Source organism: Panthera tigris, chromosome E2, assembly GCF_018350195.1.
Source record: "Panthera tigris isolate Pti1 chromosome E2, P.tigris_Pti1_mat1.1, whole genome shotgun sequence".
Taxonomy (NCBI): Eukaryota; Metazoa; Chordata; class Mammalia; order Carnivora; family Felidae; genus Panthera; species Panthera tigris.
The window spans coordinates 43,849,855-43,870,442 of NC_056674.1; the positions used below are offsets into that span (position 1 = coordinate 43,849,855).

General features: G+C 46.7%; 1 protein-coding gene and 1 pseudogene across 1 annotated transcript in view; one reads left to right on the forward strand and one right to left on the reverse strand.

Moving 5' to 3' along the window:
• Positions 1–3,159: 3,159 nt before the first annotated feature.
• On the reverse strand, positions 3,160–5,426 carry LOC102949228 (annotated as a pseudogene).
• Positions 5,427–12,675: 7,249 nt separating this feature from the next.
• The window catches only part of CDH1 (cadherin 1), an 82,084-nt gene continuing 74,171 nt past the window's right edge, over positions 12,676–20,588 (forward strand). The window contains exons 1-2 of the mRNA XM_042969443.1: positions 12,676–12,845; positions 13,736–13,850. Coding sequence (XP_042825377.1) covers positions 12,798–12,845; positions 13,736–13,850 — 163 coding nt within the window. The 5' untranslated portion in view covers positions 12,676–12,797. The remainder of the gene's footprint in view (positions 12,846–13,735; positions 13,851–20,588) is intronic.

Consider the following 20,588-nt stretch of genomic DNA (forward strand, 5'->3'; position numbering starts at 1 on the left):
AACTCACGGACCGCGAGATCGTGACCTGAGCCGAAGTCGGACGCTTAACCGACTGAGCCACCCAGGCGCCCCTATATCTGTTTCTTTTATTCATTATATCTTACATTTTCTTTTGCCCTTCCTTATTGATTTTTAAAATCTTTTTTGTCTTTATTTTGCTTATTTTTTTTAATGTTTATTTTTGAGAGAGAGGGAGGGAGGGGCAGAGGGAGAGGGAGACGGAGAACCCCAAGCAGGCTCTGTGCTGTCAGTGTAGAGCCCCACGTGAGGCTCAGACTCACGAATCATGAGATCATAACCTGAGCTGAAACCAAGAGTCAGTTGCTTAACTGAGCCACCCAGGCACGTCCCCCCCCCCCCCCCGGCTCAGATTTTATTTTATTTTTTTACTTTTATAATTTTTTTGTAAATTTTTTTAATGTTTATTTATTTTTGAGAGAGAGAGAGAGAGACAGAACGCAAGCAGGGAAGGGGCAGAGAGAGAGAGGGAACAGAATCTGAAGCAGGCTCCAGGCTCTGAGCTGTCAGCACAAACCGTGAGATCATGACTTGAGCTGAAGTCAGATGCTTAACCGACTGAGCCACCAGATGCCCCAGATGAACTTATGACCCCAAGATCGAGAGTCACATGCTCTATCAACGGAGCCAGTTGGGTGCCCCTTATATTTTCTTTACCTTTTAAAGAGATAATATTTGAGTTTTTTTAGAAGAATAAATATTTAAAAAAAGAAGAAGAAATATATATATGTTACAAAACATAATATAATGGGTAATTGTGCACTCGCCACTCACCCCAAATTTCCCTCTTCATAGAAATATCTGTGGGAAGATGAGGATTTGGTGTCCTCCCAACCGTCCCAGCTTCCCTCTCAAACAACTCCCAATTTTTTTATCCAATTTTGAAAAAAAATTTTAATGTTTATTTTTGAGAGAGAGAGAGTGCAAGAAGCAGGGGAGGGGCAGAGAAAGAGGGAGACACAGAATGCAAAGCAGCTCCGGGCTCTGATCTATCAGCACAGAGCCTGACATGGAGATCATGACCTGCACCGAAGTCAGACGCCCAACTGACTGAGCCACCCAGGCATGCCAACCCAATTTTTAATAGTTATATATTATTCATAATACTTATATTTTGTTCTGTGACTATAATTAAGTCTTCTGTGCTTTGTCTGGAGGTTAAATCTAAAAACTGAAAGCAAAAGGCAACATCAGCATTCCATAAATGTCACTCACTTGAGAACCCCTGGCCTCAAAAGAAGGAAACGTGAACCTGGCCCATGACCCAATTTCCTATCTCAAGAAGCTCAAAGTCATTGTTTTTATTATTTTCATTTTTATTTTTTTTAGTGTTTATTTTTGAGAGAGTGCGAGGGGGGAGGGACAGAGAGAGAGAGGAGGACAGAGGATCTGAAACGGTGGTTCGAGGTGACAGCAAAGAGCCCAATGCAGGGCTTGAAGTCACAAACCTGGAGATCATGACCTGAGCCAAAGCTGAAGTTGGATGCTTAACCGACTGAGCCACCCAGGCGCCCCAAAGTCATGGTTTTTAGAGGCAGAAGGAAACTAAAGAATCCTTCCAGGCCAGCTGAGTCATTTTAGAGACAAGATTTCCTTGGCAGAGCCTGGAGGGTGGCCTTGTCAAAGGTGAAGGTAAGAGTAGGAGGGGCTTTCTCTCTCCATCCCCTCTGGGTAGTGTCCTTGGCTCTGAGAGGAGGCAAGGGGCCTTTTCTGCTGGAAGGTGGGAGACAGGTCTGTGGGGCCCGCCTGGACAGCAGTTCTGCAGCAGCTTATCTGTCATTCCTGAGTTACCGGGTAAAAAGACATTGGTGCAAAGAGAGGGCACACAGCCAGCTATGGAGCTCCCCCGCTTTCAGCAGGCCTGGGAGAGCGTGAGAGGCTGGAGGGAGCCCGCTGCCCACAGACTGCACTGAGGGAAACCCTGAGCATCGTGAAATGTGGAAATTGTAATAGTTAATGTTCCTTTAGTACTTCCTGTCTGCCACATTTACCTAGGTTATTTCACCCAATTCTCATGACCACCCAACCAGGTAGGTGCTGCTGTTATCCCCGTTTGTGCAGATGAGAAAATTAAGACCCAAAGAGAGTTTGACTCCTTCAAAGGCTTATAACTAGCCGGTGGAGGAGCAGGATTCAGGCTCAGGCAGTGAGCACCTATCCATGCCAGTTCCATGCTGGGAACCATTTTGTCATACTGGTGTTGGAGCCCGATCACCAGCCTCAAGCCTACTCTGCTATGACCTGGTTGTTCATCTCTCTGGGCCTCAGTCACCTCTTCTGGAAAATGGGTATAATACATTCTGCTCTGTAGGCAGGTTGGAGAACCACATGACCCCCCCCACCCCCACCAGGGCCCACCCCTCTGGTTTTAGCTCTCATCATTACCCCACCCCACCCCTTGATGCACTGAAGCCCCAGCCTGGCTGAACAATCACCAGCTCCAGCCATGCCCTTACCACCTTCTCCCGGCTGCCCTGGGGTCCGGAATTTCAGGTCAACTTGACAGATCAATCGTTGCTCAATTAAGCAAGGTTTGCCTCTCAGTTAAAATGGTACCTATAAATAAAGCCTGCCCTGACCCTAGCAGCGTAGCATGGAGATTAAGAGGCTTTGGAGGCCAGTGGCCCTGGGTTCAGATTCTAGTTCTATCACTTGTACTGTGTAACCCTGGACAAATCTTGTCAAGCTATCTTCTTGATGATACCACATATTGCAATTACGGACATTTAGCACAATGCCTGGTACCTAGTTAGCATTCAATAAATATTTAATAAATAAATGGATAATGTTTACCTGTCTGCATCCCTCATTGCCTCTGAGCTTCTTAGGGCAGGACACATTTAAAAAAAAAATTATTATTATATTATCGTCTCAGTTCAAGTTTAATAGAAATGGCAAAAGATCCAAAGGGATGCCCCACTACCATACAGATCAGTTGGCCTACCCTCGTAGCACAGCTCAGGCCATTCTCTCCAGAGGAAGAAAGGCGGGCCCCCTCAACCCCTGAAGGAAAGGCCTGTCCTGTCTCGTACCACATCTGCACTGAGTCTGAAGTCTTGTGTTTTAAGCATGACAATAATACAAAAGAGATTCTGTTTTCATGGCCCCCCACTGCAGCCCGGCCCTAAAATGAGCCAGTGCTCACTTCTGCTTAGAGAAATGTTTTTTGCTTTTCTGGACATCAGGCTTGATGCTATCACTGCCAAGCTTTCAGCCAGCTGGGCGTACTTCCTCATGCTTGTCAGTAAACTGGACGGCTTGAACCACTCTCAGAGTCTCATCCACAGAAAGGGCGATGGGAAGGTCATTCACGGTGATCTGCCGAAGAATACCTTCATCGTCAATGATAAAGAGGCCCCTAAACGAGATGCCTTCGTTAGCCTTTAAGACTCCATAGTCTTGAGTGATGGTACCTTGGGGTCTGATACCAAGGGAATGTTTGTGGGTCCCAGTCCTCCTTGTTTCTTGGGTGCATGGCTCCCCTTTAGGTGACAGAAATGAGAATCCACAGAGGCACCAATCACTTGGCAATCAAGTTTCTTACATTCTCCTGCCCTGTCACTGAAAGCAATAGTCTCCTTGGGGCACACAAAGGTGAAGTCAAGAGGGTAAAAGAAGAACAAAATGTATTTTCCTTTGTAGTCAGACGGACTGATGTCTTTGAACTGGCCATCTGGCATAACAGCCGTGGCTTTGAAGTTGGGGGCGGGATGCCCAGTTTTGGCATTACCTCAAGACCTCTTGCTGTCAGCAGCTCTGAGACAGAATGCACCAAAGACCAATCAGGAAGAAGACGCCTTAATTTTTTTAAGTGAACTCTACACCACACATGGGGCTTCATCTCACAACCCCAAGATCAAGAGTTGCATGCTCTACCAACTGAGCCAGCCAGGCACCCCGAGGGCAGGAAACATATTTATTTCTGTGTCCCCAGTGCTGAGCAGAGTACCTGGCACATGGGAGTGCTTCATAAATGTTTGTTGTTTGCCCTAATGTTATGGATCTGAGCAGCCGTCATCTAAAGTGCTAAAACCACAAGGTAAAAAGGCTGCTGGAGAACTTGATAATGGGGGATCTGGTGACACTAACTGAATCTTAGTATTCTAATAGAGCTGATAAATTTCTTGCTTCCAGATATGATGTTGCAGGAAATAGTATCACGTATGAAATATTTTGCCTAAAAAAAAAATGAACCTGAATCAAATCAAGCCTCTGGATCTGAGGACTAGTTTGTGTCACATCTAGGATAGAGGTACATGTTACATGACATGGTGAGGATGCATTTGACCAAATACAAAACATAAGACCTCCAACAGGACAAATAATCCAGTGTCTTAAAAAAAAAAAAATCAAAATAGAATGGGATTATATCAAATTAGAGAAAAGAGGATCTGTTCATTATCTTTATCTTGATTGTGTTGATGGTTTCACAGCATATGCCAAAACTCATCATCAAATTGTATACTTTAAATATGTACACTTATATTTCAAAAAGCTAAACAAAAAGGGGTGGGGAGACTGTTATGGAGACTTAAGGGACATAACAGCCCAATGTGAACTGTGACTTTTGCCAGGATCCTGATTCAAATGAACTAATTGTAAAAAAGACATTTATTTTTAATGTTTACTTATTTTTGAGAGAGAGAGACAGAGTGCAAGCCAGGGAGGGGCAGAGAGAGAGAGAGAGAGAGGGAAACACAGAGTCTGAAAAAGGCTCCAGGCTCTGTGCTGTCAGCACAGTTCAGTGGGGCTTGAACTCACGGACCCCGAGATCATGACCTGAGCTGAAGTCCAACACTTAACCAACTGAGCCACTCCGGTGCCCTCTGTAAAAAAGATATCTTTAAAAATATGGCCTAGCCATTGGATGATATTGAGGAATTATTGTGAATTTTATTAGGCATCATTACATAATGGGATGATAGTCATTCTTTAAAAATGTCTCAGAGATGTAGACTGAAATATTTATAGGAGAAGTGACATGTTATCTGGGATTTAAAAAAATATTCTGCAAAAATAAAAAAACTTAATGCAGAGGTAGGGGTGCCTGGGTGGCTCTGTCGGTTAAGTGTACGACTCTTGGTTTCAGCTCAGGTCATGATGTCATAGTTCATGAGTTCGAGCCCCCCATTGGGCTCCACGCTGACAGCACAGGAGCCAGCTTGGGATGCTCTCTCTTCCCCCCTCTTTCTGCCTTCCTCCTCTCGTGCTCTCTCTCTCTCTCAAAATAAATAAATAAACTTAAAAAATAAAATAAAATAAAATGCAGAGGTACACTTCTGTTAAAATGGCCAAATGACCCCACCACATGCTGGTGACACCCTGGAGCAATAGGAGCCCTCGCTGCTGGTGGCATGCAAGCCAGCTTGACAACTTCTTACAAAACTAAACATACTCTTACCACCCATTCCAGCAACTATGCTCCTTGGTATTTATTTACCCAAAGGGCTTGAAAACTTAAATGTACACAAAAACCTGAACACGAATGGTTATAGCAGCCTTATTCATAATTGCCAACACTTGGAAGCAACTAAAATGCCCTTCAGGGGTGAGTGGATAGTTAGATGATGGTACATCCAGACGGTAGAATATTATTCAGTGCCCCCCCCCCCAAAAAAAAACCAAGCAAACAAGAAGCCACAAAAAGCCATGGAGAAATCTTAAATTATATTAATAAAAGAAGTCATAAATAAATACATAAATACATACATACATACATACATACATACATACATAAAGCCAACTGAAAAGTCTACAAACCTTATGATTCCAACAGTTGGGGAGGGAAAATTTTTCTTTATTCTTCAAAATTCTTCTAGGTGACTTAAGAATAAAATTGACATGAGTCTGATTAACAGAAGGAAAAAAAGCTTAATTACATGCACGTGGAGGCCGAATCATAAAATTGAGACCCAAAGAAATGATCAAGGCATGCAGCTTTTATGCATTTTAAAATTTTAATTCCAATATAATTAACATACCGTATTATGTTAGTTTCAGGTGTACAATTAGTGATTCAACAATTCTACACATTACTCAGTGCTGATCATAACGAGTGTACTCTTAATCCGTCCCCCCCACCTCCCCTCTGGCAACCACTAGTTTGTTCTCTGTAGTTCAGAGTCTGGTTTTTTGTTTGTGTCTTTTTTTTCTTTGTTTGTTTGTGTTGTTTCTTAAATTCCACATGTGAGTGAAATTATAAGGTATTTGTCTTTCTCTGACTTATTCCATTTAGCATTATGCCCTCCAGATACATGTTGTTGCAAATGAAAAGATTTCATTCATTTTAATGGCTGGGTAATATTCTGTTGTGCATATATACCACATCTTCTTTATCCATCTCTCAGTGGACACTTGGAACACTTCCATAATTTGGTTATTGTAGAGCATATATCTTTTTGAATTAATGTTTTCATTTCCTTTGGGTAAATACCCTGTAGTGGAATTACTACATCACATGGTGATTCTATTTTTATTTTTGTTTTTTAAAATGTTTATTTATTTACTTAGAGAGAGAGAGCAGGGAAGGGGCAGAGAGAGAGAGGGAGAGAGAAAATCCCAAGCAGACTCCATGCTCAGCTCTGAGTCTGATGTGGAGCTTGATCTCACAATCGGGAGACCAGGAAATCATGACTTGAAGTGAAATCAAGAGTCAGATGCTTAACCAACTGAGCCACCCAGGAGCCCCGATTCTATTTTCAATTTTTTGAGGAAACTCCATACTGTTTTCTACAGAGCTTTTTTTTTCTAAGTTTTTTTTTTTTTTTTAATGTTTATTGGTTTATTTGTTTGTTTGTTTGAGGGAGAGAGCACAAGAGGGGTGGGGGGGTGGGCAGAGAGAGAGGGTGACCGAAGATCAGAAGCAGGCTGTGTGCTGACAGCAGAGAACTCAATGCAGGGCTCAAACTTGTAAACCGTGAGATCCTGACCTGAGCCAAAGACGAACGTTTAACCTACTGAGCCACTCAGGCACCCCTTTTTAAATTTTATTTATTTATTTTAAGCAATCTTTACACCCAGTGTGGGGCTTGAACTCCCAGAGATCAAGAGTCACATGCTCTTCTGACTGAGCCAGCTGGGCATCCCCCACAGAGCTTTCATACATTTTACATGAAGAAATATAATCTGTGAGGAATTGACAGGATAAAGAAAATTTAGGTTGGGAGCTCCAATTTTTTTTTTTTTAACGTTTATTTATTTTTGAGACAGAGAGAGACAGAGCATGAACAGGGGAGGGGCAGAGAGAGAGGGAGACACAGAATCTGAAACGGGCTCCAGGCTCTGAGCTGTCAGCACAGAGCCCGTCGCGGGGCTCGAATCCACGGACCGTGAGATCATGACCTGAGCCGAAGTCAGACGCTGAACCAACTCAGCCACCCAGGCGCCCTGGGAGCTCCAATTAATAAGGAATTCTAAACAGAATTTGGGCTGAGGTAGTAAATGAGTACAACTAACAAGGTTTATTTATATAAGCTTCCCTGGCTCTCACTTCTCTGTGTCTCACCATACGGATGGATGTCTATTTACCTCCTGGTACAGGGAGGGTACCTTTCACATGGGAGATTTATTTCCTACTTTCAGGCAGACAAAGGAGGGTCCAAGTGTCTTTTTTGCACTGGCTATTTCTTAAATAATTTAAAATAATTGATATGCCAAAAGGGCATATGGGGGGGGGTTGACTTGTGCCCCCAAACACTTACATGACATTCTGGAAAAGGCAAAACTATGGAGACAGTGAAGAGATCAGTGGTTGACAGGAGTTAGCAGTGAGGCAGGGATGAACAGGCAGGCAGAGCACAGAGGATTTTATTTTGTTTTGTTTTGTTTTGTTTTGAGCACAGCGGATTTTTAGGGCAGTGAAGTGACTGTGTGACTCTATAATGGTGGATACATGTCGTTATACATTTGTTCAAACACATAGAATTGTAATGTAAAGTTTGGGTGATTGTAAGTGTCAATGTAGGCTCATCAGTGTGACTCTATAATGGTGGATACATGTCGTTATACATTTGTTCAAACACATAGAATTGTAATGTAAAGTTTGGGTGATTGTAAGTGTCAATGTAGGCTCATCACCTGTAACAAATGTACCACTCCGGTGGGGTGTGTTAGGGGATGCTATGATGTGTCAAGGGGTATTTGGGAAATCTCTGTACTTTGCTCTCAAATCTGCTGTAAACGTAAAACTGCTGTTGGAGCACCTGGGTGGCTCAGTTAGTTAAGCCTCCAACTTTAGCTCAGGTTATGTTCTCACGGTTCATGAGTTCAAGCCCCACTTTGGGCTCTCTGCTGTCAGCATGGAGCCCCTTCTGATACTCTGTCCCCTTCTCTCTCTGATCCTCCCCCTCTTGTGTTCATTCTCTCTCTCAAAAATCAACAAATATTAAAAAAATTTTTTAATTATTAAAACTGCTGTAAAACAGTCTTTTTTTTTTTTAAAGAGGGGTGAAAGGTGCAACAAGACTTGGTACAACTATAAAGTTTACAAATTAGGAAATTATGAAAATTGCAAAAAATAATGATTGGACCTAGATGATAGATACGTGGTATTTCATTACACTCTACATGGTACGCAGTACACTACCTTCTTTATTTTGTGTTTGAAATAAAAATGTTTTTTGCAGACGTGAGTGGTTGAGCAGCAAAGGGCAAGGGCCGCACCCCTATCAGTTACCATTATTTTAACAGGAGGCTGAAGATGGATATCCAGTCCCCTCCCATGTGTGCTGGCAGGCAGCCTGGCCCAGCAGAGGTTCCAGGAGCCCCTAAGACAGAGCCTCCTTTCTCCACAGTGCTGGGTGCTTGATCTGGCTGGAATTTCTAGCAATTTCAATTTCCCCGGGATTCCTCTCCAGCCAGCGGGGAGTTAAGCTCCTGTCAGAGAGGTTTGGGGAGGGGGTGCCCCTCTCAGTCTGAGTACCAGTATTACACCGCTTTGCCAGGAGATGAAAGCAACCAGAGTGCCTGAGGAATTAATCATTAGCCTCCTGGCCGATCAGTGGCGAGGACACCCAGGAAATGAAAGTTCATCCGAGTCACACCCTGCAATAAGGAAATCTTATTGCTGTCCCAGTGATGGATGCCCAGTGAACACCGGTGGTAGGGTCTGTCATCCACCTGGAGCGGCTCCAGCAAGGCCTCTGGTCAACATTTCTTTTCACTGTAGATACTCGAAATTCTACCATTAACAGCGGACCGGCCTTCAGAGAGATCTAACTCCAAGATTTTGATTTTTCTTCCCCTCAGTTGAGAAGCTAATGAACGCAGTGGACCTTACCACCTGCACTGACAAGGTTGGATACAATTTCAGAGAGTACATGGCCCTCCCAGAAGCCCATCCACAGACACCAGTTTAAGAACCCTGGGCGGAGTTTACAGCTCCAAAGTTCTCATTCTTTTGAAAGGAGCACACCCTAGAGCCCTCTTTAAAATGCAAATGATCCCTGGGAGGGTTGAAAAGACTAACCAGCCTGTTTGAAAGAGTTTTTCCAAGCTTGGCCAGAGATAGCATAAGAGATTTTAATGCTGGGGTGGGGAGGCTGCACAGGGGCTCACAGTTTTGCCTAGCACTGGGAAGGGAATGTAGTGAGCCAAGAGTGCTGATAGCTAACTTTATAGAGCACTTACAAGAATCTTGTGAATTAAGTGCTACCAGCATCCCCATTTTATGGATGAGGAAGCTGAGACTAGAAAAGTTCAAGTGACAAGGCTATGCAGTTAGTGGCCGAGGGGGAATTTGAGGCCTCCATCAGCCTAAGATCAAAGGCCATGCTTTTCTGATGGAAGAGGAAACAGGCAATTCACTGAGGGCCACAGTCACTCAGTGCTCCACTTCCAACCCCCATGTGTCCCCTCCTCACTCCAGTAAGCTGAGAGCGGGCAGTGCTTCACGACCGTTCCCTGGAGCTTGAAGGACTTGCTGAGAAGTCTGAAGAGAGCATCATGCTGACCTGTCTTCACTGCCCCTAATTGTTTTCTAAAATCCTTTTTATTGAATTATCAGAGTGTAATGGGAGAGTCGATGAGAGTCGCTTCAGAGTTACAAGGCCAGGGCCTGCTGGGTGGAGAAAAGCAAAGCCCTAAAGGCTCCCTGGGCTGAGCAATGGTATAAAATATGTATTTTTACATAACTGGGAGAAAAAAAAAGAAACGGACAAGCCACCCCGTGGGGGAAACGCCTCTTTCCGTATTTCCATTATCTTGTGTAATGCACAGTCGGGCAGGAGCCGCAGTGGGAAAGGAAATACTGGAGCCTTTTCCCTATGAGCCTCCTGGTGGGTTAAGAGGCAGAGAGAGCCAAGATGCAGAAATCCAAATGGGCTGGGCCGGTGCTCAGAAACCCATTAAAACTGTGGGGACAGGTGAGGAAACCCATTACAACTGAGGGGCCGGGTGGGGGAGGGGAGCTGGGCTGATTCCAAAGATCGCCTTGGTTGGCAACAATACCTCTCCTCTGGGCTGAGAAAGTAGCCTCGGCGAGCTCAGACTCACCTTTAGGTCTGCATGAGGTATTCTAAACGGGGCCTCCCCAGTGAGGAAGGGGGACACGGGGTGATCCCTCCTAAAGAACAACCACCACACCAAACATTTACCAAGCAGTTGCTACCTGGTGCCAAGTATTCCCTAGTGATTTTCCTGCATGGCTTCCATCGACCCATTTATACAGATGAGAGCATCGAGTTGCCCAAAGTCCTACAGCTGGTGAGCGGCTGACTCCACACTGTTTTGTAGTTCTGACCGTGCTTAGGAGGGTGAAGGGAAACATAGTGTCCTTGTCAGGGTAGCCAAAGCACACTGACACGGCTGGCCTCTGGCAGTCGGACAGGGAAGCTATCTGACCCAACGTTTGCATGTCTGTTCTCTTTTTTACCCTAAAATTATTTCACTAAGGACAGAATTCTCTAGAGAAGGCAGTGGTGGCAAGAGCGTGGTGTTAAGAGCCCCAATCTAGGGATCTGGAGATCTCAGGTTCTAGTCTCGGCTTTGATGTTAACTTGCTATGGGACATTGAAAGTTATTTGCAGAGGTGTCTGGGTGGCTCAGTTGCTTAAGTGTCCAACTACAGCTCAAGTTATGATCTTGAAGTTCATGAGCCAGAGCCCTGCCTTGGGCTTTGTGCTGACAGCTCTGAGCCTGGAGCCTGCTTTGGATTCTGGATCTCTCTCTGTCTCTCTGCCCCTCCCCGGCTCACACTCTTGTCTCTCTCTTTCTCAAAAATAAATAAACATTAAAAAAAAAAAGAAAGTTATTTGCAAATAACAGGCTTGGATGATCTTTAAAGGGTCTCTTCCAGGTCAACATTAAAAGACAGATTGGGGGGCACCTGAGTGGCTCACTTGGTTAGGCGTGCGACTCTTGATTTTGGCTCAGGTCAGGATCTCCAGCTTTGTGAGAGCACATAGGGCTATGTGCTGACAGCTCAGAGCCTGCTTAGGATTCTCTCTCCCTCTCTCTCTGCCCCTCCAACCACTCACACTCTCTCTTTCTTTACCTCTCTCAAAATAAACATTAAAAAAAAAAAAAAAAAGGACAGATTGAAAACTCCAGCTCTAGCTCCAAGACAATCTGGGGTCTACACGCGGTGAAGCTGATAGAAAGAAGGGTCCTGGAATCAGAGCACCTCCCTCACCTCCTTGCCTCCAAATGTTTATGCCTCAGTTGCTTAGCAAATGAGAATAATAAAAGCTCTTGGGCTGTTTTGGAGATGATATTAAGTGAGAGGGTCAATGTTAAATGCTTGGCATAGAGCCTGGCTCAGTACCTTTCAATGCTCTGCACCTATTGTTGCTATTGTTATCTTTATCCTTCACATCTGTATAGAGCTTTTATGGTGCAGGAAACATTGGTCTTATTTATTTGTTTGTTTATTTATTTATTTATTTGCTAGAGAGACAGAGACAGCACGACTTGGGGAGGGGCAGAGAGAGAGAGAGAATCCCAAGCAGGCTCAGCACTGTCAGGGCAGAACCCCATGCGGGGCTGGAACTCACAAAACTGTGAGATCATGACCTGAGCCCAAACCAAGAGCCGACAGAGCCACCCAGTTGCCCCTTATTTATTTATTTTCATTTATTTATTTATTTATTTTTAAGTAGGCTCCATGCCCAATGTGGGATTTGAGGGCACGACCTTGAGATCAAGATGTTCTACCGAGGGAGCCAGCCAGGCGCCCCAAAACATTGGTCTTATTAATTGGTTGGCAACCTCACAACAACATAGGGAGGATTTTGTGATTATTATTCCCATTTGGAGGGTCGAGAAACTGAGACTTGAAAGGTAGGTCCTGCCCAGTGGATTGATTTGTACACTCACGAACCTGTGGAGATCTGCAGTTAAGAAGACAGGCCCCGATAAAGAGAGGAGTCCTTTCTGCCCCCAGGTGTTAGTGAGCCACCGCGCGGCTGGGAGGGAACTTGGTGGAAACAGGAATCCTGGAGCCCCTATTCCCTACCCGGACTAGCAATCCATCGCTGGCCAGCCGGTCACCCGGTCGGCTGGAGGCTGCGAGGCGGGGTCAGGGGCGGGCCCACCGCCCCCAGCCCGCGGGGAAAGCCGAGACCCAGCCGCGCCGCTCATTGGCTGCGGTTCGCAGGTGTACCCTCAGCCAATCAGCGCTGCGGGGGGCGGCGCCTTCCAGGCTCACCTGGCGGCCGCGACGCTGCCCGGCTCAGTGGCGTCGGGAACCGCAGAGCACCTGTGGGTTCGCGGAAGTCCTGCCGTACTCTAGCCCGGCCAAGCTCCGCGGGACCCAGCCCGACCCGACCTCTGCCCGGCCCGCCATGGGCCCTCCGTCCCGTAGCGTCTCCGCGCTCCTGCTGCTGCTACAGGTACGTCGCGTCCCTTGGTTTTGCGGGGGACGCCTTCCGGCCCCACCATCACGCGCCCGGCCCCGTTCCTCTCTCTCCTCTCGTCCCCTCTTCTTCCAAGAAAGTTTAGGTCCAGGAATGGCCTGGAAGCTGCGCCGCGCTCTGGGCTCCACGGAGGTGGGAGTGGGAGTGGGAGCGGGTGCGGGTGGAGAGCGCGTGGCTTTGCCCACTCCCTCGCGCAAATACTAGAGGTGGGGGGCGAGCCTCGCTGCGGGCTCTGGGGACTCCGAGCTGGCGGCGGTAGAGGCTGGGGGCGGGCATTGGGGGGCGTGGGGCAGGGTGGGGGCCGGGGTACAGAAAAGGGGAGTCCCGCGGCAAGTCGGGGGAGCCAGGAGTAGTGGAGATGACCCCTGAGGTAAGGAAAGGGAAATCAACAGAAATAAAAGCACTTGCCTGTAAAGAAAGGCTCGTAAACAGGTATGGGGCGCCGTGGGTTAATAAAGGGCTCAAAAGGTGTTGGGGCGCCCCTCGGTGTGAGGAACTAGACTTAGGAGTGGGGGTGTTCCCAGCATAAGGAAAGTGAAGTGGGGAACAGTAAAGTTGCCTCTATTGAAACTAAAAAGGAGAATGCAAAGAAAGGAGTGGTTGGTCGGGAGGAGGTTGACCCAGCAGCCCCCCTCTCCCTGGAGTACCCGGGAGCTTGGCGGCAGCAAGTTTCGGAATGAAAGAGTTTGGCGTGGCTGCCTGCCCTGGGGGTTGGGGGTGAGGGTGGATCCCTCCCACAGGCCGACGCTGGGAGCAAGGGAGGGGCGGCGCGGTTGGTTTCGGTGTGGGCAGGAGGCGACCCCTCCTCCCCGGGGGGAATCCCCCTCCCCCGATCACCCTGGTTCCATACCTTTCCCCTACTCCAGGTCACATCAGGGCTCTGCCAGGAGCCCGAGCCCTGCCGTCCTGGCTTTGGCGCCGACAGCTACACGTTCACCGTGCCCCGTCGACATTTGGAGAGAGGCCGAGTCCTGGGCAGAGGTGAGGACGTACTGCTGGGGTTCTGAGCTGGGTGCGGTGGGAGTGGGAAGGGTCCGAGAAATTGCTCCCACGGCTCTGGGCTGGACTGCGCAAACCCTTTTTTCCTGGCTCAAATGGCACCCCTTTGGAATTTACACAGATGTAACGATCTAAACTTTTACTGTGGTTGAGAGAGCTATGGTATTGGTAATTATGTTGGGGGGGGGCATTTTTTTAGAGGCCTTTAATGTGTCTCAAATTGTCCTGACCACTTGAGAGTCTGTCATTTCAGGCTGCTAAAACCTGATGTGTGGGATGAGGGGCAGCAGTAATTCCCGTTTTGCAGATGAGCAAACGGAGGCTCAGAGGGTGGAGTCCACTTGCCCCAGGTCTGCCAAGCAGGAATTTGAACTAGGACCGATTCCCAGGCCCCATTCTGCACCATCTCTGGGATGACTGAGGTGCCAAGGGTTGTGGCATTTGCTCAAAGAGATGAAAACATTTTGATACAGTTACTATTCCCCCAATGAATAATGGTTTAAAAAAAAAAAAAAAAACCAGTAGCTGTGACTCAGGAATGAAAACACACACAATGTACTTCTGGGCCTTATCACTGTGATAATCAGGATTCTAGAGTTAGCTTTATTTCACTGTTGCCCAGAAATGAGAGAGCAAGGGAAGCTTGGTTTCTCTTCTGGTTTCATTGATTCCCAGATGCTTATTTCCTACCAAACGATTTCTTCCTCTTGATTTCAGTTGATTGGGCAAGTATCATAAGTATAAAAGAGACACTTTTTAAAATGAGAAATCACCCACAATTCCCATGAGGAAATTCACTGCGTTTATTCTTCCAGTCTTTGGCCACATGAAAACTTGAGCAATCACGCTGTTGTGTGAAAATTGTTTGAATTTTGGAAGTTGTTCCAATAGTGGGCGGCATTCCCTCCCGCCCCCCCCCCCCCCCCACCCAAACAGAGAAACTGCAGCTCCATTGATTAAACATACTTGGTTTTCTGAGGCCTGCCTGTGTTGTGTGGAGCTTTCTATGAAGTGAGAAAGGAAGTGTCTGATTTTGCAGTGGGTCCACCATTAGTCGATGGTTGACAGCTTGCCCAGCCCTGTGCTGGGTAACTCGGGAATGAACTGAAGAGATATGGAGACACTCCAGCCTGCTGTTGGTATTTCACGTTCCAGCAGATTATGGAGAATGCCCCAGGACCCGCTTAGAGGGCACTGTGGGACATGGGCATTCAGGTGCCAAAGAATGTGGGTGGTGTGGGATGTTTTGATGAGTATCAGTTGGCAGTGAGGGCTGCTGGCTTCTTGGAGGAGGCAAAGTTGACCCGGCCTTGAAGATTGGGGCAGGAGTTAGAAATTGGGGGTGTGCCTGTGTATATGGGGGTGTTCCAAGACAAGCGCCGGTCACTTTGTTTTCCCGTACCAAGGCTTTTGGTAAGTCCAGATGTGAGTTAGTCTGCTTTTATCACTCCTGCACCCCTCTTCCCCAGACAAGCTCTTGGTCCGACCAAGTATATTATTGCATAATAATATACATATTACCATTATTATTAATAGCAGCCTATTCCTTTTGAACCAGACTCTGGAGCAAGTGCTCAATTTTATCCCACTTAATATTCCCAAGAACTGGGGCACCTAGGTGGTTCAGTCGGTTAAGCGTCTGACTTTGGCTCAGGTCATGATTGCCTAGTTTGTGGGTTTGAGCCTCCCATCCAGCTCTGTGCTGTCAGTGTGGAGCCTGCTCTCCCTCTCTGCCCCTCCCCCACTTGCACTCTTGCTCTCAAAAATAAACATTAAAAAATATGTATATCTATTCCCAAGAGTCTTATGAGGGTAGGCACTGTTATTTCTATTTTGCAGGGGAGGAAATTGAAACGTAAAGCAATTTAGTAATCTGTTCAGAGATCCACAGCTGGTCTTTGTCCTGTTCTCTCCCCCTCTCAATAATTTCAAAAAAAGAGGTGTTTGGAGAATTAGTGTCCATTGTGCAGTAAACGTTGTCTTCCCTGTGTGCCTGAGAGAGCAGAGGTGTTGATATAGCAGGACCCTGAGAACAGGAGGAGGTGGTGATGGAGATGGGTCACAACAGGTGGGAAGTGGAGGGAGGCCTGTGGTGGTGAGCTTGGTGGGAGAGGCAGCTTCTGAAAGCCGCCTGTGTGGCTGGGTTCAGTGTCCTTTATGTCCAAGAGCCATCCCATCAGCAGATTTTCTGACATTTCACCGTTTAGACCTTCCTCCGAGTCCAGTGTGGAATTACCCCAGGACGGAAGTGCCCTTCTGGTAAAATCACACATGTGACCTTAGAAGACTGGCTTTGTGACTTAAAAGGCAGTTAGGATTTAGGGTGGTGGCCTCACTCTCTTTGGACCCTCCAGCGAAGTGGAAGGATGTGACATTAGCACCAGGTTTAAATATTCGCTTCACGGGAGTTTGAAAATAAAGAACCTGTTACTTTTTGTCCACCGTTTGCCATAGGGTGTCATGACACCATAGGGTGTCAGGAATAGGGTTTGACCGAACTCAGGGGACCCTGGAGTGGTTTGCTGGGGCGATTGTTGTGCTCTGTGAGATGGACGACCCCACGGCCTCGGCCTTGAATCTATGTCTTTGGTAACTCTCCAGGTTCTAGAATGGAGAATGATTTAAAAAACAAACAACTTTAAACCGGTTCTCTAGAGTTTGAGAATTTTTCTTTTTTCTGGCATAAACTGGTTTGAGAAACCCCGGCTATTTCATATTGCCTTCAGCTTTAAGTTGATTGAGGGGTGAGCTGCAAAAAGCAGACAGGCTTGGAAACCAATGGCTTCTTGCTTTGCTTCACCACCTGGTTTCAGGTGTACAGGGCTTCTGTTTTGGGTTTGAGCTCTGGCTCCTTGATGGATTGACCTAGCTCTCAAGCACCCACTTGTGTGGATTAAATACATCCATTTCCCCCTTTCTGAAAGATGTGCTGAAAGGTGGTAGAAACAGGGTGCAGGCCTCCTAATTAAACTGGGCTTAAAAAAAAACAAATACAGAAACCTGCTTTGAGAATCTCCTTACATCATCAGACACCCACTCCCCTGTCCCTCAAACTCACTCACTTCATGATTACTCACATCTGTGACAAGGGTTAATGTCAAGCTCACCGGGGAAGGAGATCTGGGTCCTCCCAGGTCCTGGGCCCTGCAAGGCTATGTAAGGAAGTCTGGCTGCTGCTCCCCCTGGGGCCTGCCTGCTGGACCTGTCCTGCCTCTGCCAGATGGTTATGGAAATCCCTGTTTGCTCTCTGGAGCTTTTTATTGGGTGAGACTTTTCTTCCGAAATGCTCACCTTGGTGTCTGTTACACATTCCCTTCCAAGTGTAACCCCAGATAAGCCAGACGCTGAAGCAATCACCTCTCACATCTCCCAGGAGCTGCCAAAATCCTAAAATCCCCGAGAGGCACCTGTCACAATTCAGACTTTGAGTTTCTACTCTGCCTCAACTCCCATCTCTTTTTAGGGCTTTAGGCCTTCAAGGAGGGGAATGAAGTCTGTATGGCTGGTCAGGAGAGTTTGTGAGTAAGCACATCAAAGGTCCAGGTTTGCCTTTCAGCTCCTAGCTGTGTGACATTGGGTAAAACACTTTATTTGATTGGGTCTCGGTTTCCCCACCTGTGAAATGGGGGGGGGGAGGGTAGTAGTACTTAGCGGTTTGTTGTGAGGATTAAAAGGCATGTTTGTTTTAATTTGGCTAGCCAACAAGTAAGAGTGCCAGCACTGGGCTAGACTCTGGGGTTACAGTAATTAATAAAGCAGATCTGGGCTGAACATAAAGAAGAGAGATGATGTAAAGAAACAGGAAATATTAAATGGTGCCTCATATTCTTAGCACAGAGTAGGCACTCAAATATTATTTTGAAGAAATGAATGAATGTTTATTACCCCTCATATATTGGCTTATTTTTTCCCCCTCTCAAATTCTTTGGCCTCAGGCCCGCCCTAGATCTAAATGGACCAGAAGAGTTGTCAGTTAGAACCTTCTAAGATGCACGTGAACACTGCACACCCAGTCTGTGCTTCTAGAAGCTGGGCTACCCCATAAGTGTGTCCCAGGATTACAGCATGCTGAGTGCTTCCTTCTGAATGCCAGAGGGCAGAGGCGGGAGCCCTCAAACCTGAATCTGGAAGGGGAAAGGCAGCCATTTTTAAGTGTTTTTCATCTTTGGTCAATTGAAAGAAATTCCTGTGGTGGCCTTTCGTCCTTTCTCTGCCTCTCTCTCTTGCTACTTGAACTTTATCTTTCATACACTTGAGCTCATGCTTGCTGCTGTCCAGAGGGCTTTAGCCACCTTGTTTTTGCACATTTCCTCTTCGCCTTCCTTCCTCTTCCTTCCTCTTCATCTAATCCTCCACCCCCCCTGCCAAGGCTCTGGTGGCGTATTTCCATCATTTAGAAGGTTCTTGAGTCACTCTGCCTAGATTGAAACCCAGGGAATGTCCCTTGCTACCTGAGGGGAGGTCGGCCAAAGACCTTATCCTCTAAGCCTTAGTTTCCTCATCTGTAAAGTGGGCCTAACAGTACCAAGTGCTCAATGAATATTAAATATTAAAGCCCCGAAGTATTTGGTGCCTTCTGCTTGCGTCTCTCCCATGTGTTTTACCTGTGGTTCAGAACTTTTCCCTGTGCTCCTTCCCACCCCATAAACCAGCCAAACCAGTTTTCTCACTCTCCCCGCTTCTGTGTTAAAGCAAACACTGCTCTGCAAACAGTGACAGACCAAAGTGCCCTTTGCTAGGAGAGGGAATTTGGTGACAGTCTTCTTGTTTGCCTCTGCCAGCAGACTCCACGGTGGGGCTGCCTGTGGACCTGCTTGTGAATATTGTTTGCAAATGGAGTGGGAGGGGTGGGGCAAGGAGTAGCTGGGGGTGGGAAAACAAGATGACCCTGAACTTGTCAGCTTCTGCCTGGTTTTTAAAATTATTTCATGGGATGCCTGGCTGGCTCAATCAGTAGAGTACGGAGGTAGACTTTTGATCTCGGGGTTGTAAGTGGGTTTTTGTTTGTTTATTTATTTATTTTGAGAGAGAGAGAGAGAAAGAGGAAGAGAGAGAGAGAGAGAGACAGACAGGAGAGAGAGAGAGAATACAAGCAAGCACTCTCACCATCAGGAGATCACAACCTGAGCTGAAACCGAGAGTCAAATGCTCGTTCGACAAAGGTGCCCTTTTGGGTTGTAAGTTTGAGCCCCACGTTGGGTGTGAAGATTACTTAAACTCTTTAAAAAATTTAAATTATTTTATAATACACATGCTGTAGGATACTGTGTGTTTTCCCATTGCCAAAAATGCTCCGCCCTAGCTCCTGAGAGTGTGGGTTGCCTGCATGGCTTCGTGTGGGATCACCTGGAACACTTCAAAGACGCACGTTTGCCCTCCTGCACATCACTGAACTACAGTTTCTGAGAGTGGAGATCTGGACATGGTAGTTTTTAAAGCTCCCCAGGTGTCTGCTGCCACCAGATTTGTTGTCCTGGACGACTCCAGTAGCTAGGTCACAATGTTTGATGAGTAAATACCTGGTGCCAGCGGGCTATGAACATCTCGTTCAGCCTGAGGCCAGGGATCCAAGGGCACCCTTGATCTGGAAGGGATAAGGCTGGTCCTTCTGCCATGCTGGCAAAGGAGTGCTCTGTGGGTATGGGGTGGGGCACATGGGGTGGGAATGGGGGACCCAGAGAAGTAGCTGCCTCCCCACCATACACCCATTGCTTGGGGCACTGACTTAAGACCCAGCCTTCGATCTCAGGGAGATTCCAGAAATCTCTGAGACCCTTGCAGGGGTAATTTCAGTACATTCTGAGAAGGTCTCTGCGGTGGGAAAATGTTCAGAGGATTCAGTGAACGCTCAGTTTTACCTGCTGGGCTTTGGTGAGTGATAAGGCTCCAGCCAGCCAGAGGTGAACAGACTCACTCTCCAGGTATGGGAAACGGGGTGCCCAAAGGCATGGCGGAGCATGAAGGAGTCAGGCTGGAGCTGTGCTTGCAGGAGATGGTCCCAGGAAGAGAGTACCTAGGTGTAGACCACAACCAGGCTATCGCAGGGCCTTGGACTTTAGTCTGCAGGTAATAGAGGGTTTACTTTGCTGTTTAAGAAATCTCTATGCCCAATGTGGGGCTTGGGTGCATGACTGTGAGATCAAGAGTCGCATGCTCCACCAACGGAGCCAGCCAGGGGCCACGGGTTTTCTCTTTCTATTCTTTTTTTTTCCTTTCATTCCTTCCTTTTCTTTTAGTAGAAATCTTTCACTTGGTTAAAAATATATAGTAAAAAAAAAAAAAAAAAAAAAAAAAAAAAAAAAAAAATATATATATATATATATATATATATATATATATATATATATGTATTGCCAACAGTGAAAAAGTCTCTTTCCCACCCCGACCCAGGAAGTGGCAGAGCTGGGGCTCCAGTCCTGCCCTTGAATCTTCTAAGACTTGAGCCCTCATTGTGCCCCTCATCTGTCTTGTTGCCAAATTGCATCTCCAGTGGAAGCTGAGTCCCCTTTCTGAGGGAAAGGAATTCCCGCCTTCTCCTTGGAAAAGATGTCTTTATACCTCTTGTGTCTCACTGATTTTAACTGTGATGCTGGAATTCATCCTCTTTTGCTTTTGAAGGGCCTCTTTTGTCTTATATGTGTGGGTAACTTCCAGCCTGTTTGCCTGTTACCTTCACTTCCAAATAAATGCTAGCTGAACCGCACTTCTTTCTTTCTTTCT